This window comes from Sciurus vulgaris (assembly GCF_902686455.1).
Source record: "Sciurus vulgaris genome assembly, chromosome: 7".
Lineage (NCBI taxonomy): Eukaryota > Metazoa > Chordata > Mammalia > Rodentia > Sciuridae > Sciurus > Sciurus vulgaris.
The window spans coordinates 63,640,791-63,658,911 of NC_136467.1; the positions used below are offsets into that span (position 1 = coordinate 63,640,791).

The following is an 18,121-nucleotide window of genomic DNA, read 5'->3' on the forward strand; positions in this document are numbered from 1 at the left end:
AGAAACTGAACAAACTTGTATTTTTAAACTCAAAGAAAAATTAATGTTTTATTTTATGTTTTGTATGAGTTCTTCACATTATTATAATTTATAATGAGTCATGCCTTTCTTTTAGATTGGACAGTTGGCTTTTAAAGGAATGAGGAGACTTAATAGAATCCAGTCAATAGTATTTGAAACTGCCTACAACACCAATGAGAATATGCTGATTTGTGCCCCTACTGGAGCTGGAAAGACCAACATTGCAATGCTTACAGTCTTGCATGAAATTCGCCAACATTTTCAACAAGGTGTTATCAAAAAGAATGAATTTAAGGTAGGAAAATAACAAACAAGACAGTAGCTTTATAAATTGTAAGAATTAAAATAAGGTGGAAGTTATATATATTAAATGAAATCTGGAAGTACTTAAGGATATTTATTGTATTTGAAGTCACATAAAAACACTGCTTGAGTTACTTCATTATTAAGGCAGTCCCTGTTTGTGTATGAAAATCCTATTACCCTTGTGAAAAGCTATGAAAATACATTTAGCTTTGAAGCAGAACCAATTTTCCAAGTGATAAAGCTATGTAAACAATTCCATTGTCCTTTAAATAGCTATCTACTTATCCAACAAAGATAAGTACTTTTCATATATCACTATTAAGATTTTTTCCACAGGAAGTTGCTAGAATCATTTTCACAATAAATTGTGATTTGTACTGGCTACTGTGAAGCAAATGACATTATAGTTTTTGCTCATTCATTAAGCTAGTGTTCCTTTGATACAGATTGTATATGTTGCTCCAATGAAAGCCTTGGCAGCTGAAATGACAAATTACTTCAGCAAACGTCTAGAGCCACTGGGTATCATTGTGAAAGAATTAACTGGTGATATGCAGTTGTCAAAAAATGAAATTTTACGCACTCAGGTATGGCATTTACCTAGATATTTTACTTAGTACTTTTTTTTTAGGTAATTGTGAAAATTATTAAACAATTGTATCTTAAGAAACTATAGTACATAATACAAATGTTCATAATGCAATGAACTTCTTTTATTTGTAACCGCATATTAAATCTGCACCACAAAAGAAATTTTACTGGTGCTTTGACCTATGTTATCCCTTCTAACTTGTGATACTCACTGTGTTTTGAATATTGTTAAGTTCCAAGCATAAATTTTAAGTCTGATGATATTAAATATTGTCTTGTTAAAACACTAGGGAATGAGAATATGGATGATTAAGATCTTAAAATTGTCCCTCTTGTATTTTAAACTATTTAATAAGGATAACTTAACATAAAATAAAAAATTTTAATCGTTCTTTATCTCATCAAATGGGAAGTACTTTAATTATACTCTTTTATATGGCACTACATTAGGTAAAATTACTTAAAGCAAAAAAATTTAAAATATAGTTCTTGGCTAGGTATGGTGGTGCACACCTGACATACCAGTGACTCAGTATGTTGAGGCAGAATCATTACAAGTTCAAGGCTAGCCTGGACAACTTAGTGAGATCCTGTCTTAAAATAAAAAATGAAAAAGCTGGGGAGGGGGCTCTGAGGATATAACTCAACAGTATGGTACTCCTGGGTTTAATCCCCAGTACCATAAAAAAAAAAAAAAGATATACTTTCTGTCTTCAAAGATATTATTACAGCTTAGTGGAAGGAATTATATTAGGACTACAACTAGATTATTATTTCCCATAATATAATATGCAAGTATCATGATAATCATGGTGCTTTTAAAAAATAAAATGATGGATTTTTTTTTTTTTTAATTTTTAAAATTTTGCTACCAGAGATTGAACCTGGGGCTCTTTACCACTGATCTACATTCCTAATTCTTTTTATTTTTTATTTTGAGATGGGGTCTTTCTAAGTTGCTGAGGGTCTCACTAAATTACAGAAACTGGCTTCAAACTAGTGATTCTTCTGCTTAAGCCACCCAACTTGCTGAGATTACAGGCATGTACTGTGACCATATCTAGTTGGATGACCAAATATTAATAAGACAATTCAGAGAAATTTGATAGAAAATAGATGAAACTATTGCTAGGGCTTCCATAGAAAAATACTGTGAATTTGATATCTTAAAATAACAGAATCTTCATTCTCTCCCAGTTCTGGAGTACAGAAGTTACAGTATAGGTATCTTCACAGTTGACTCATTTTTGGTGATTATGGGAAATCCTTTGCAATCTTTGGTATTTATTGGCTTGTGTGCATATCACTGTGTTCTCTGCATTTATCTTTACATGGCTTTTTTTCCCTTTGTATGTATTTTCTCTTACTCTTTCTTCTAATGCTAATCATTGAATTTTTGACATACCCTAATTAGTATGATCTCAAGAACCTTACCTTGATTAAACATATGCAAAGTTCCTTTTTCCCAGTAAAGTCATACTTACATGTTGAATGTTTATAGCTCATCCTAGATATCACAATGTAATGTAATTGTATTTGGAAGTGGGGCCTTTGGGAAGTAATTGAGTTTAGTCAGGATGGTGATGCCTTCAGTGAGATTAGTTCCCTTAGAAAAAGTGATTGATACCTCTCTCTCTGTCACTTTCTCTCTCTTCCTCTACCTCTGTCCTTTTCTTTCTCTCTCTCCAGCCACCAAGGAAAGGCCACATGATCATATAGTGAGAAGGTGTCTGCCTGCAAATTAAAAGAGCTAGGATTCATGATATCTGCAGGCACCTTGATCTTTCAAATCACTGTCTAGATCTGTGAGAAATAAATGTCTATTGTTTAAGTCATCTAGTTCATTCTGTTTTGTTATAGTAGCAACCTGAGCTAAGACAATCAAATTCACAGTTTCTGACTGAACATTATCATTTAGCCCACCTCAGGGGATATGCCACATTCTCTGAAACACATGACAAAGATGGAAACCAGGTTTCAGTTAAATTTATTTTGGAGTTAATAAAAATAGAGTGTATAATCAATACTTTTGGTCAGTTTTACTGGTTGTCCTTAAGTATGCCTCTTATAAACCCTCTTGAAAAACAGCAGATCAGAGGATACAGTCATGTTCATTTTAAGATTTTAAAAAACTGTAACAAAAGATTAGGAAAATTTTAAATTTCTATGATTAATAGACTAGTTTCACAATATGTATTGCACTAGTTAAAATATTTATTCCTTAAAAATGCTGTTTCATGCCAGGCACAATGGTGCACATTTATAATCCTACCTTCTAAGGAGGCTGAGGTAGGAGGATCTCAATTTCAGTACAAGCCTAGGCAACTTATTCACTGTCTCAAAATAACATATAAAAGGCTGAGGATGTAACTCAGTGATAGAGTACTTATGTGTGAAGCCCTGGGTTCAATTCTTAGTACACAAAGTGGAGTTTGAGATGAAACTAGATTCTTTGCTTCTACCGGTGGGTGGAGTCTGAATAAGCTGCAAGCCACTGCAACCAACAAAGCCCATTTTAGTGTTAGCAGCTAATCACAGCAGGGAATGCCTGCTAGCTTAAGGTCCTAAAATCACAGCCAGCAAAGCCGGAGAGTGGCCAGTTGCAGCACTTAATGGCTGGTGTCGCTCTCCATTGTTGCAGCAGACTCCAGCAGCTTACTGCCAGTTTCTTTCTGGGGTCTTATGTCATGAATTCAAAGAATGAAATCCACCTATGAGGAAGAGTGAGTACAAAAGAATTTATCAAAGTACGAAAAAAAAAAAGAGCAGAACTCTTATGTTCAAGAGGGAACCCAAGTTACCAGCATGAGTGTGCTGGTCTAGGGTTTAAATAGCTCTTGGATCAACACTATTAGTCCAAATATATGCTAAACAGGTCTTGGAAAGTATTAACACTATTGTTTAACCCTTGAGTAACTTTCTTGCAGTCTCTATTGGGTATGCCCCCACTTGTATTATTGTCAGGAAGTGGGAGATTAAGGTCAGCAGAATGTGGATGCTTTGGGTTTGTGGGCACTACTGGTGCGGGCATCTATGCTGGACCCTGGCTGGGTTGCCTGGGTAAAACAGGTCATGCTCCCTGGCTTACCTTGGCTCTAGCTCACTGTGCCTTAGGCCTACTCTGGAATGGTAGACTCCACTTGGCCTGGACCTGTGCTCACCTCCTGTGCTTCAGCATGCGTGGGCTGCGCCCTGCCACTCTGGGACAAGGACTTGGCTTCACTACATGAACAACAAATAGAAGATTATGTTTTCTGGTCTTAAAAGTATAAATTTGAGGGGAAAAAATGTAACAGACCTACATACTGTTGAACTCTATTATATGTCATATACAATAACTGGTATACTGCTTATACTGGTTAGTTCTGGTTGTACAATTATGGAAGATTTTGTTTTCATTATGCATATTTTTTGGATTTTTTTCACCTTTTCTGCTATAAGAACATATTAAGTTATACTCTTAAAAATAAGTATAATTTTTTTTTTTTTTTTTTTTTTTTTTTTTTTTGCGGTGCTGGGGATTGAACCCAGGGTGCTTGGGAGGCAAGCTGTCTACCAACTGAGCTATATACCCAGCCCCATAATCTGTTTTTAACATTACATTAGGTGTTAGTTTTTTATTCAGCATAGGTATTTTTCTGCAATATGGTAGCTTCATAACCTATCATTCAATTATCTATTGTTTTGGTAGAAGCAAGAGAAAAGGGACACAAATTTCTGTCACCAATCATATTCCTTGCTTTGGCAACCTAATATTTTAGTTCTGTTAAGGAACAATTGAGGAAACTGAGACTTACAGGTCAACAATAATTTTCTGAGGTCTCATTTCCAATATCACAGAGAATTTGATTCCAGGTTTTCTAATTTCACAGTCTAAGTTTTCATGAATGCTTCACTTCTTCCCACCTTTTCTAGTCACAGGTTTTTGTGTGTGTGTGTGTGTGTGTGTGTGTTTGTATGTTTAAAAAAACAGTACATATAAGGAGTTTGGTATTATTTGAAAGAAACTTTGTAAAACGTATACATAGATATAGATAAGGGGAGAAATATCTATGGCTGTTTAGTTTTCGCTTCAGTTCATTACACTATATGATGAATATATGGTATAATTCTTTTTTTAATTACTGAAAATGGCAAAAGCATATGATGGAAAAGTAAAAGTGTGATAATTTTATAAAGAAACAGCAAAATTGCCACAATTTATAGGTCATGACTATTAATGAGGTGTTGTTTTGGGCTTTCAATTTTTTTCTCATTTAAGTACTTTTGAAAGTTTGGAAAGTTTTCCAAGATGAAGAGATAGTGAAGGTTTTAGTTCACTGAGCTGCCTATAGCTTTTGCTTTCAGAATAATAAAATTAAAACCTTTTTTTTAAGGCTTAAAATGTATTTTAATAAGTTGATGCTGCATTACTTCTCCATTTCTCAGAAAACTTTGAATTTAAACTATCAGGAACAAATCAAACATGGTACACCAATAAAACTGCACAGCATAACTACCTAAGATAGGCAAGACTAAGAGCTACTGTCAGACTATCAGCATACAGCAGCCCTGTTCCCAAGATTTTGCTAGACTTATCAAGAAAAGCTGTGAACAGCAGCATCATAGACACAAAAGGGTCATGCTTGAGTTGTCTTTACCCAAGAAAAAGATGGAAGCAAGTTAACACAAGAATTTTTTTAAAGATATACTAAAACAAAAAATTCTAGGAGAAAATGTCTTCCTTAGGACATAAAGGGGTAATATATGGGATATATGTATGTTGTCTATGACCTCTGTGGACATTTTCCTGAATTCTCACTTGGGAGCGAATGGAGCAATGGGGCTAAGGTCCTTGGGGGATGTTTTGTTTTTGTGGTGTATGTGGCAGTGTCTCTGGGTTCGATGGGCATAAGAATAAGAAAGCAAATAAAACATGATAGAAAAAAAAAAAAAAAAGAACGGAATGATCAAGATTAGTGGGGCTGTAACTGAATCCATTTTGCTATGGTCGTGCCCCAGCCCTCAACAATCACATTCGAGACTTCAGGAATGTACCACACAGAATTAATTAACCAGTATACCACACAGAGCTGATTTGTTACATACCACCCCTCCCTTGCCCTTTGCCTCCAGCATATTCCTAGAGTAGTACAGGCAGGGAAGACCTAACTATTGGGGAAGAATCCCTGACACTTTTCCAGGGTAGAATTCTGGCTAGTCCAAAAAGGGTCCTTCTTTTAAGGATTTTGGAAAACTAGACACTGCATTTTTATTAGTATCAGCAGTGTTTGTTTGGAGCGAATTCAGCTCCAGGAGCTGCACAGACGAATGCAGGAGGGGTTCCACCAATTGCCCCAATTCCTTCCATTGTGGCAGCTTGGCCAAAGCGTTCAGTTGTTGGTAGGATCAGTCCCAAAGTTCCATCTAGCATCTTAATGGCAGATTCTGGAGGAACTGGGGTACCAGCTGGCACAGGAGCAAGGAGCATGTCGCCTCTATTATTTAAGCCCATAGCTCCTCCCATGGCCATCTGGCCCATCCTTATCTCAAGGTCCCCTGGAATCCTTCCTGCTGTGGCTGCATCATCTCTTCTTGTTGACGCCGCATTTCTTCCTTAGGGCACCTACGCTCCTCTTCCTGCCTGAGCTCCAGTTGCTTTCTTTTTTGCACCTCTTGGTTGTGCATCTCTTCCATTCTTACAAGTTCTTGGTGCCTCATCAAATCCTGCTTCATTAGCTCGTGCTTGGTGCTCGTGACGAGCAGCCTCCATCTCCATTTCCAGCTTCTCACAACCCTCCTTGATGTTGCAGTCCACATGATCCTGCTGCTGTTTCTCCATCTCAGTGAGTGCCTTCCAACACATAGCATACTCATACTCGAAGGAACCAGGCTGTGCAAATCTGGGTGGCTACTCTCACTCCTTGTGAAATTGCTGATTCTTTATAACCATCTTCTCTGGAAGCCCTTCATCATCTAACTGGTCCATTGGCTCCACAGTCATAGGCCGAGGAAATGTGGTTAACAGGAAAGACCCTTCACTGCATCTGTCCAGAGCTTTCTGAGCAGCTGGCTTCCCTGAGAACTCAACAATACCTTTTCCTGAGGGTCTTCCTCAATCATCCACAATGACCACAGCTCTGTCCACCTGGTCAAACACAAAAAAAGTTTCTTCCAGCAGTTCATTAGACACATACTAAGGAAGGTTTCGAACTGTAAAGGATGCACTATGGCAGGCAAAGTGCACACACAGCTTTTTTCCACGGAGTGGCATATTGTCCAGCTCTACTTTGGCAATTTCCACCAGGGTTCGTGTTTCCAAGTGAATAAAGCCAAAGGCTTTATCCTTATGAATGAAAACTTCACTTGCCTTCCCATAATTCTCAAACAGTTTCCTCATTTCTCCCTCAGTGATGTCAGGAGGGAGATTACCCACAAAGAGATGGATGCGTTGGTTGAAGGTCTTCTCTCCTGGTTTCCTAAAATTCTTCAGGTTTATAGTCAAGCCTTCATTTTGGCTGCTGGTCTGTTGCCCATTTGCAGGTATTGATGGTGGTGGCAGCTGCTGCTATTGCTGCTGGTGCTGCTGGTGGTGATGCTGATGATGTTTCCTTGGAGTACAGTTCTGTTTCTCCAAATTAAAGGTTTTATTGCTCTGCATTTTTGCACCCCTCTACACACAGTCCTTTCCTCAGAGTCAAATTAAAACCTTTTTAACTATAAAATAAAATTCTGTCACATCAATGGTGATAGTATTCGTTGCTTTTCTTCATGATTGATATTCTTCTGATATGTAGATATATGACAATACTAGTTAAAATTTTATGAAATATTTTTGAATTGGTTAGTATATGCATAGTGCCAAGAGCACTTCAAGTAATCTTTTACCTACTCATAACTCAGCAACCAAAAGGTTACTTTGAGGCACAGAAGGAGACCTCAGAGACCCTGTCCTAGCACTAAGGCATCTGTACTTACAGATGAGTTCCCTCACCAGTCACTAAAATGTTCATTTCTGTACCACTGTAGACTTCTGCATTATCCAGCATCAAGTGTGGTCTAAGGTGAGAATAAAGGAATACCTAGCCCAGCATCCCTGCCAACCCCTTTCCTGGTGAACAATTGCCTGTTCCTGTGATTGTTTAATATTTTAAGTATTATCTCTATATGTAATTAATACTATTAGCATTTAAAGATTTGTTAGTGAAAATCAGATACCTATGCAATAGAGGTTAATTAAAAGTAATATCAGTGAGTGACCTGGCTCTGGTTATTATTATATTCATTTTTTTTTAATGAAATAGTATGGCGGACTTAAATTTAAATTTAAATTTAAATTTAAATTTAAATTCTGTCACTGACAGTTTTTTAAAACTCTGAAACTGAAAAAATGGCTTTATATTTTAAAAAGATACTGGAAGAAAAATTTCAGTAAAGCCATGAAATATCTTTTATTTTTAAGGAAAAAGAAAAGGCATAGGTAATTATCATAGGCTTATTCCATAATCACATTTAGGAATTTGAGCTAGAGGTATTGCCAAGTAGTGACCTGAACACATAAATAGATATTGAAGTATAGAAGCATATTTAGGGATGGCATGAGAACTCTATTTTCTCTTCTTCCTTTGTTTGCTTTTAGCATAAAATTGATGTTTCTCAAACTTTTACGAAATGTGTATAAATGGAGCCTCAAAGCCGTACCTCCCACACAGATAGTCATCTCATTCTTGACAAAGGTACCAAAAACATATGTTGGATAAAACAATCTCTTTAACATATGGTACTGGGAAAGCTGGATATCCATATGTAGAAGAAAAGATCCTTAAATCTCACCCTGTACAAAATAAAGTCAACATAAATCAAAGACCTAAATATGAGACCAGAACCTCTGTAAATGCTAGGATAAAAAACAATAGGGAAAACACTTCAACATTTTGCTGAAGGCGAAGACTTCCTGAATAGGACCCATGGAGCTCAGGAAAAAAGGGAAAGAATCAAATGGGGTGGCAACAAACTAAAAAGTTTCTGCACAGCAAAGGAAACAATAGTATTGAAAGATCCTCCAGAAAGGGAGAAAATCTTTGCCAGCTGCTCTTCCAACAGAATTAATATCCAGACTATAGAAAAAAATAAAAAATGTTCAATACCAAAAATATCAAATAACTCATTTAATAAATGGGAAAATGAACTGAACAGACACTTCTCAAAAGAAGAAGTACAAATGACCAACAACTATGGGAAAAAATGTCTACCCTCTTTATCCATCAGCAAAATTCAAATCAAATCTACATTCCATCTCAATTAAGTTAGAATAGCAACCATCAAAAATACAAACGAAAATAAATGTTAGTAAGGATGCATGGATGAAGGAACTTTGTATACACTGTTAATGAGGATGTAAATTAATACAACCACTATGGGAATCAGTATGGAGGTTCCTCAAGAAATGAAATAGAATTACCATATGATCCAGCTGTGTATCACTCCTCAGCATTTATGTGAAAAATTTAAAGTCATCATACCGTAGAAATACATATATACCCATCTTTATCACAGCAAAATTCACAATAGCCAAATTATGGAATCAGTGTAGGTATCTGACACCTAATGTATAAATAAAGAATAATAACAGTAATAATACACACAATGAAGAATTATTCAGCCACAAAGAAAAACAAAATTATGTCAATTTAGTAAAATTTGTATAGAATTTTATTCTAAATTTGTTTTTCTAAAAATCAGTAAAGTTATTATATTAAGCTCAAAATACCTTTATTGTCCATAATTTAAATCAGCCTCTGCTTAGGAACATTTTAACAATTTCTTCAAATGCCTTTGAATTAAAAGAACTTTCTCAAATCTGGTAGATGAACACATTTTTAATATTCTCTTGAAATTTAAATTTGATGCTATCCAGCCTTTTCCTTGAAATAGTCTAAATTGGTTTTGTCAAAGAATCAATTCAATTATTGTTTGATAGCAAAGGTAATGATTATATCTCTTTATTAAGAAATTTTTATTCTTTCCATATAATGTGTATACTTAACACAATGAACTGAATTATATCTTAAAATTTCAGTATGTACAATAAAAAGAAGGGAGTTTTGTAGATTTGTATACCATTTATGAACACATTAGAATCCTAAGTTCATATTTCTGTTAAAGTAAGGTTATATATAAATTCATTTTATTTCTTTATTTGGTACTTGGTATTGAACTTCTCAAGTGCATTCTCTACCACTGAGCTACTCCCAGTCTTTTTTAGTTTTTGATGTTGAGACATTCTAAATTGACTAGGATGACCTCAAAATTGCTGTCCTCTGCCTTAACCTCCTGAGTCTCTTAAGAATTCAGTGTGTGCTCACATGCCTGGGTATATGATTGATTTTAAGTCTTTCTTTTAGTACTAGCTAAACCTAACTACAGATGTCATTATCTCAAAACCATGTATCAGACTGATACATAATTTTATAGAGTTTTATTTTTAGTTCATGATTACTTTTAAAGGCATACATGTTTGGGATTGGTATTTATTAAATTGTCTTTATTCAAAATAAAATTTCCTAAAATCGGAACCATTCTGAAGCATATGATATTGAACTAAAAATATATTTTACCTAAAAAAACAAAACGAGGTTTGCATCCTGGTTTGTGTTAAGAGTGCCAACTGAAGAAATGCAAATACTTTATTTTCCTTTTATCGCTTGCAAGTATAACTTTAAGCAATTTTTTATAAAACCTAAGTTTGACTTAGACATTCTTGTCTCACTGCTGCTTCAAGACGAAAGTTATTCTGCTCTATCTTCTTTTTTTAGTTTTTCTTCATACCATTAAGAAACTCATTAAAACGAACAAAAACCCTTCATTGATTTAGTCATTCCATTGTTATAAAGTGGCAATACTCGAAATGTGATCTGAAATCTTAGAGAAATCTGTATCAGGATCAAATAATATTTTGCTTTTTCTAATACTATATCCAACTGTATTAGCAAAGGTAATGAAAGAATGTTTATGTAAAGACAAGGAAAGTAACATTTGAATTCAATTTAGGAGCCAGTCACTGTGCTAAGTGCATATGTATATCCTCCCTCAATCCTCACAAAATTCCTGTTGGAGAGTGTCTTCACTTTGCAGATGCAGAAAGTAAAGCTCTATATTTATGTATTTTAAAGGTTTACAAATATGTCCCCTCACTTTTTTCCTTTGCTAGATATGTCCTATTTCCTTTGTCAGTAGTTTTTGACTGTAAGGCCAAGGACTGTGTGCTTGACCTCAGGAATAATTATAAATATTTATAAATAATTATAAATAATTATAAACAATGTCCTTTCTTATGCTTGCTTTTTAATTTTCTTCCTCTAATTGAATGCTAATTATTATAGAACTGAAACTACATAGTTACTAACCTCTTTATCCTTTCCCTCTATCCATCTCACAAATTCTAACACATTAAAAGACTGCTATCATGGCATTTTGGATTGCGCCCTAGAAATAACAAAGCAGAAAGTAAAGCAAAGCATGTGGGAACAAACTCACATTCAACTTTTATTTTCAAAGATTTAATTCCTGCTTTCCCTAATTTTTTCAATTTTGAAGTTGTAATAGTTTTAAAAATTATTTCTATATTATATTTTTTGGTAAGATTCCCAATACTTGATGAAATTAAATATAATTTTAAAATTCCCTGTTATTTTCCCCTGATTTTCTCAGTTTGAGTACTTTTATCCTCTTTTTTTTTTCTTTTAAGTATGGGAAGACAAATTAATCTCATTGCAAATTTTCTGTCATACTACTCTGATCATATTATTCCCTTGTTCATAAACTGTCAGTGGTTCTTTATTGCTTATTGAATTAAGTCCAGCTACTTAACTTGTTAGGAATCTTGTATAAATTAAATGTCATATGAGATGTGATCTATTTTGTGGTTCAAGAGGGACCATCAGTTCTAGCAGCAGTTATGATTTTATTGAGATTTGAATGTAAAATTTCCTTTTATAGGAGACATATAATTCTAAGATATATTACCAGGTGAAACAGTTAATACAGACAGCAAATACTTTTTTGATGTTCAACCAAAAAGCAATTTTAATAAATTTTGAATAAATTTAGTAATTTGTCATTAGTTAAAAATATGGCTCTAATTTTCCAGTCTTATATTCCATTGTTCTCTATCATTAATTTCAAAATTCTTTTCCCAAATGTACCTTTTATGAACAGTGTTTTATTTTACAAAGTTCACTGTGTATTTCAGTGGTTCAGTTGATCAGTGTTCTTTGAACTTCAGTGAAAACACTGGTCAGATACTCTAGAATAATGATTTCTCTTGTCCTGGTAGTCGCTGTGTGTCAGAGCAAGACATTTGCCGAGTTTTGAAATTTTTCTCCTTTTTATATCTGCTTGCTTGGCTTTGGTGGTGTTTACCTCCACAGCTTTTTATTTGTTTGTTTTTGGTTGAGATGGCTTAAGGTTTTGATTTTGTTTCTAATTTGGTTGGGAATGGAAAGAGATTATGTTCAGATCTCTTAGGTGCCTGAACAACAGGGAAGGGAAACCTGGATTTCTTTCATATTATTCTGCTAGAGAGAGCTCCCAGCAACCTTGGTTGTGAAGGTATGGATGTATTTGTGCTCATCAACCCTGATATCTCACTGCTTTCATTTGCTTGTCTTTCAAGAGTCCCCCCCGCCCCCTAGTATACAGTCAATCGATTATTTTCTTTGAGAATATGTATATATGGTACTTAGGGCAAATGAAGATGGATTAAATATTACATATGTTCAGGTTGTAGTTTTATCTGGATATTTCTATATTGTATGAATAACTTACTACTGCTAACTTTCTGCATAAATTCTGAGAAGGCTTTTATTTCATCTTCATTCCTGAAGGACATTTTTGCTGGATATAGGTTTGTGAGTTGTCAATTCTTTTCTTGATAAATGCACTGCCACTTTTCTCTAGCCTTAATAGTTTCTAAAGAGAAACCCACTGCGTTAAAGTTGTTGTTCTTTCATGTGTAATATGTTTTTTCTGTTGGGTTGCTTTTAAGATCCTTTCTTTGTCTTTAGTTTCCAGAAATTTATGTATGATATGCTTCATTATAGATTTCTTTGAGCTTACCCTGTTTGTTGTTTGCTCAGCTTCTGGAATCTGTAGATTTATGTCTTTTATCAGATTTGGGAAAGGTTGAGCCTTTATTTCTTGAACTTATCACCCTTTCTTCATTCCTTATTGGATCCATTGACAAGAATATTAGATCTTTTGCTGTTGTCCCATAGCATCCAGAGATTTCTTTTTTTCAGTACCTTTTTTCTCTGTCGTTCAGATTAGATAATTTCTTTTGGTTTCTTTTTGGGTTCATTGTTTCTTCTGTTATTGACTGATTTTATTTTTGCAAAATGTAATGGCTGCTTATATATTAAAATACTTTTAGTAAAGAAATACAGTCCTCTGTATAAATTTTTATTAACACTTTGTTGTTCTTAATATGTTTGGGTTGGAGGGGGGAAAAGATGCTATTTTTGATGTATTAAAAAAAGTATCTAGTGAATGTAAATTATGTATTATATTAGTCACTGAAGTTGCCATATTTCTTAGAATATACTTGAAAGTCATTCAGTAATCTTAATTATCTTTGATTTCACTAAATAATAAAAATAAAAAATACTGCTTATTTATGAGTATTCCTTTGTAGGAAAATACTTTACTTCATAGTAATGGGGAATTGGAAGTCATAGCCTAAGGCTGGTTTCTTTTTTTATTTTGTTCCATTTCACAGTACCATTTAGTTTCTTATCGTATGATTGTTTTATAGTCTTATGGACTTTAAGAAAAAGTAGAAAAGTAATCAGATAATTTATTTTAAACAAGTTCAAGGATGTTGCTTGCAAAGTTTATCATGCTATCTTAATAAAAGCTAAGGACCAGTGGAAAGCTTATTTTTTTCCTCTAGGTAAAATGTAGGGATATCTTTTATGATAGGACTATAATACAATGCACAGAATTCTTAAGATTTATGTAGATTTCCTATAAACAATGAAGTAAAATTAAAGTAAATGTCAAATATCTAGTAGTTTCCCAAGTCTTCTAGTTATTTATCAAATTTCAGTTTAGAAAACCTTGCCACTAGTACATTTATAAGACAGAAATTCGCTAACCACACATATTATAGTTTCATTTTGAAAAATTACTTATCTTCCTTAGAAATAGAACATTTATTCAAAGGTAATGGATAGGCTATTATCTCTGTGGTCTTTTATAGTTATAGAATTTATAAAATAAGAAATATTTTTCTATGTTTTCTGTTAAATTCTCAAAAAAATTAAATTCTTGAAAGACTAATGATTGTTGCTCAATAGTAGATCTCAGCTTCCGGCATTTATTTGTATCTGGTTTTGGTTGTTAAAGTTTATCCTATTGCGCTTAGCATTGAACCCATAGAAAGCAGTTTGATACATAAGTAAACGTATTGGCAGATAATGACATAGAAAAAATGAAAATGCTAACAAACATTAATTTTTTTCTGTTACATTAACAAATCTAGTTAAAAAACTTGTCCAAGAATAACTTGTAACAATTATTTCTTAATGTTTCCTTTGTGATTGTATTATTCTGAATGGGGAGGTTAGTAAAGAGAAGGAAAATGTCTGCCACATTATGGGATTTTCTGTAGAATATGTTTTTTTTTTAAATTATTTTATATCACCTCTCCTCAGAGAAGTTAATTCTTACTGATTTTATCTCCTGAATATTCCCCAGAATTGTCTGTGTCCTTTCCGTGTTTACTAGGTGTGTCTTTCTAGTCTGAGCCTCTATACCTCTCACCTTGGTTAATTCTACAATCTCCTAACTTGTGTATAAGCATAACAGTGTTCTCTTATAGATCTTTCCCAAAGGTAGCCAGAAATACAATCTGATCATTTCACTTTTCTCCATATAACTCCCATATTCCATCTTACGAAAAGCAATATATATATTTTTTTAAGCCACATAGATTTTCAGTTGCTCAGGAGTGAAACGAATATAATTTCTGGGAGTAGCTTAGACTGGGTGGCCTGCCCTTCTCCTTGTCCTTTCTATCCAGCTCCACCCCTTTCATTCTCTCTCTTCCAGCCACACCTTCTGCCTGGGTTAAGTCACTCCTGTGTTTTCTCCCATGCTCTCTGTACATGGCTCTACTTCTGCATATAATGATTTTTTCTACATCAACTAATTAATTGCCTTCCATTCTTTAAAGTTGATCTCAAATGTCACTTGCTCATTAAAAACTTTTTTCTCTGATTAGATTTGATATTCTATTATAACTTGTGATAGTATATGACTTTCTCTAAGAAGCTTATCACAAAAAACATTTTATATTTTACAGTATTTGCAGCAATACCTGTTGCCACTCCACCTCACTGTAGTATAAACCCTATTAGATCTAGGTTATCTGTCAGATGATGAGACTTTTATCCTTCCTCATGATTTCATTCTTATTCTTTAGCATTGTACCTGGCACATGAAGAGGAAGAGAAAGATAAGCAAGATAATGATTACAATAATATTAGAAAACAAAATTGACACATGTCAGACATTCTACATGTTCCATTTTCTTCATAAATCTATGACATGTAGGTATTATTATCTTCCTCATCTTAAATTGGATGGAAATTTTAGCATTTCTACTAGTAAATGCACAATATGTATTTGATAAATGTATGACTGAAAGCTATTGAGTGTATTTTCATTTACTATTTACAACATATCAGAGATAGTGTATTGATAAGTGAGATATGGCCATAAAAATACTTGATTTAGGGGGGATAATAAGTTTTACTTCTAGAAATATAGGTTTGAATCCATATTAATAGAACTACACCCTCCTCTTTTTTGCATTTGAAGAAATTAAGCCAGGAGACCTTCGTTATTGCTTTATGGGACACAGGGAAGTAAAATGCTGGTCTGTTTTGATGGGAAGGTCTAGAGTGGAGCAGGAGAGGGAGCAGAGGGTGAGAAGTAGTAGCAGTAGCAGGAACATTATTAAAAAAAAAATCTGAGTCTATTATACAATTTGTATTTGGTCCTCTTTAAATGAGACTCTGAGATACAAACTTACTCTTTTGTAAAAATGATTATGCAGGTTATTGAGTATAGCTTAGATCAAGGAAGAACTGTTAGGATTTCACTTTTCCTCAAAAATATTTCTCCTAAGGGAAATAACACCCAGACCCTGAGGCCATAAGGCTAGGCAGTAAGGGTACCGCTATCATTCTCCAGGCCTCAGTTTACTCAAATACAGCTGGATTTTTCACTTCAGTAACTGTACATAAACATATAGATTAGGGACGAAAACATTTCTTTGGATGACTCAGAAAATTCGTACATGACAGTGTCTTATAAAGAAGACTTTTTTGGGTTTTATTTTGATTATTTATTTATTTGTTGTAGTGCTGGGGGTACAACCTTGGGCCTCATGAATGTTAGTCAAGCATTTGACAAGTAAGCCACAATCTCAGACCTAAAAAGAAGGTTTTATAACTACATATATAGTGTAAGCTGCACAAGTATTACTTTTGTCACTTTTATTTTTCTGTTTGCCTCGCAGACTTAAAAATTTTAAACATCGTTAAGTCTTTCAAATTTTTAAAATTCAATTGCATTTGGATCTTGTGTCCAGAAGATGTCATTGAAAACCTTTCTCGTCCTGAAACCCAAAAAGTTATTGTATATTTTTCTTCTAGTACTAGTTCAATTTCATTTTTTTCTTAAATTTTTTGATATTTTTGGGATTTATTTAAATATGAAGAGTGAGGAATGAATCCAACTGCTGTATTCCCATCCAAGTAAACCTAGAATAGATTTTTCTTTTTTTCTTAATTAATTTTTTATTAGCATACTAATACAATGTGGTGTTTTGATGCAGGTATACATTGTGGAATGATAAAATCAGGCTAATTAGCATACCTATCACTTCAAATACTTACAATTTATTTGTGATAAAAATCAAGTCCTCTCTTATGGCTATTTTGAGAAAATGGATCATTTCTATAGAAGGATTGAACTTATTTCATATTCCCAGAGGATGCTGGAAGCAGCACATCAAGATAACATTCCATTTTCTTTTTGCAAAGGAATTCTGGGCAGTCAGGCTAGGGGCAGGTTACAGCATGGTATCTCTTGAGTTTTAACCCTGTATCAAGGAGGACTATCAGAAAACAGTGTGGAAGGATGATGCTGTTCAGAAATCTGCAGATTGCGCTTGTCAAGTTACATTTAGGGTTATGCTCTCCATTTTCCTTCTACGGATGCTTCAAAAACATTCTTATGGAACAGGCTGCATTATCTGAAGGGTTTTCTTTATAATTTTTTTTTATTTTTACAGAGTGCATTTTGATTAATTATACAAAAATGGGGTACAACTTTTCATTTCTATGGTTGTGCATGATGTAGAGTCATACCATTTGTGTAATCATTCATGTACATAGGATAATGATGTCTGTCTAATTCCACCATGTTTCATACTCCTGCCCCCTCCTCCCTCTCATTTTCCTCTACATAATCTAAAGTTTCTCCATTCTTCTTTCACCCCCACCCCTATTATGTATCATCATCCACTTATCAGGGAAAACATTCACCTTTGGTTTTTTGAGTTTGACTTATTTCACTTAGCATGATATTCTCCAGTTCCATCCATTTGTCTGCAAATGCCATAATAATATTATTCTTTATGGCTGAATAATATTCTATTGTGTATATATACTACAGTTTCTTCATCCATTCATCTGTTGAAGGGCATCTAGGTTGGTTCCACAATCTAGCTCTTGTGAATTGACCTGCTATAAACATTGATGTGGCTGCATTACTGTTTAGTAAAATGAAATTAAACCTGTATCTCTCACCCTGCACAAAATTCAACTAAAAATGGATCAAGGACTTAGGAATTAGACCACAAACGCTGCACCAAATAGAAGACAAAATAGGCCTGAATCTTCATCATGTTGTCCTAGGACCAGACTTCCTTTACAAGACTCCCAAAGCACAAAAAAAATCAAAGCAAGAATCAACAAATGGGATGGATTTAAACTAAAAAGCCTTTTCTCAGCAAAGGATACAATCAATAATGTGAAAAGAGAGCCTGCACAGTGGGAGAAAATCTTTTCCACACACACTTCAGATAGAGCACTAATCTCTAAAATTTATAAGAACCTAACAAAACTTTATACCAAAAATATAAAGAACCTAATCA

The 18,121-nt window shown here is 34.1% G+C and overlaps 1 protein-coding gene and 1 pseudogene across 2 annotated transcripts in view; one reads left to right on the forward strand and one right to left on the reverse strand.

The window, feature by feature from the left end:
* The window catches only part of ASCC3 (activating signal cointegrator 1 complex subunit 3), a 449,567-nt gene that overhangs the window by 137,738 nt on the left and 293,708 nt on the right, over window positions 1–18,121 (forward strand). The window contains 2 exon segments of the mRNA XM_079148642.1: window positions 116–316; window positions 774–914. Of these exon segments, the coding sequence (XP_079004768.1) occupies window positions 116–316; window positions 774–914 (342 nt within the window).
* On the reverse strand, window positions 4,457–8,209 carry LOC306666480 (non-POU domain-containing octamer-binding protein-like; annotated as a pseudogene). Its single transcript has one exon. The product of its transcript is annotated as a non-POU domain-containing octamer-binding protein-like (transcript).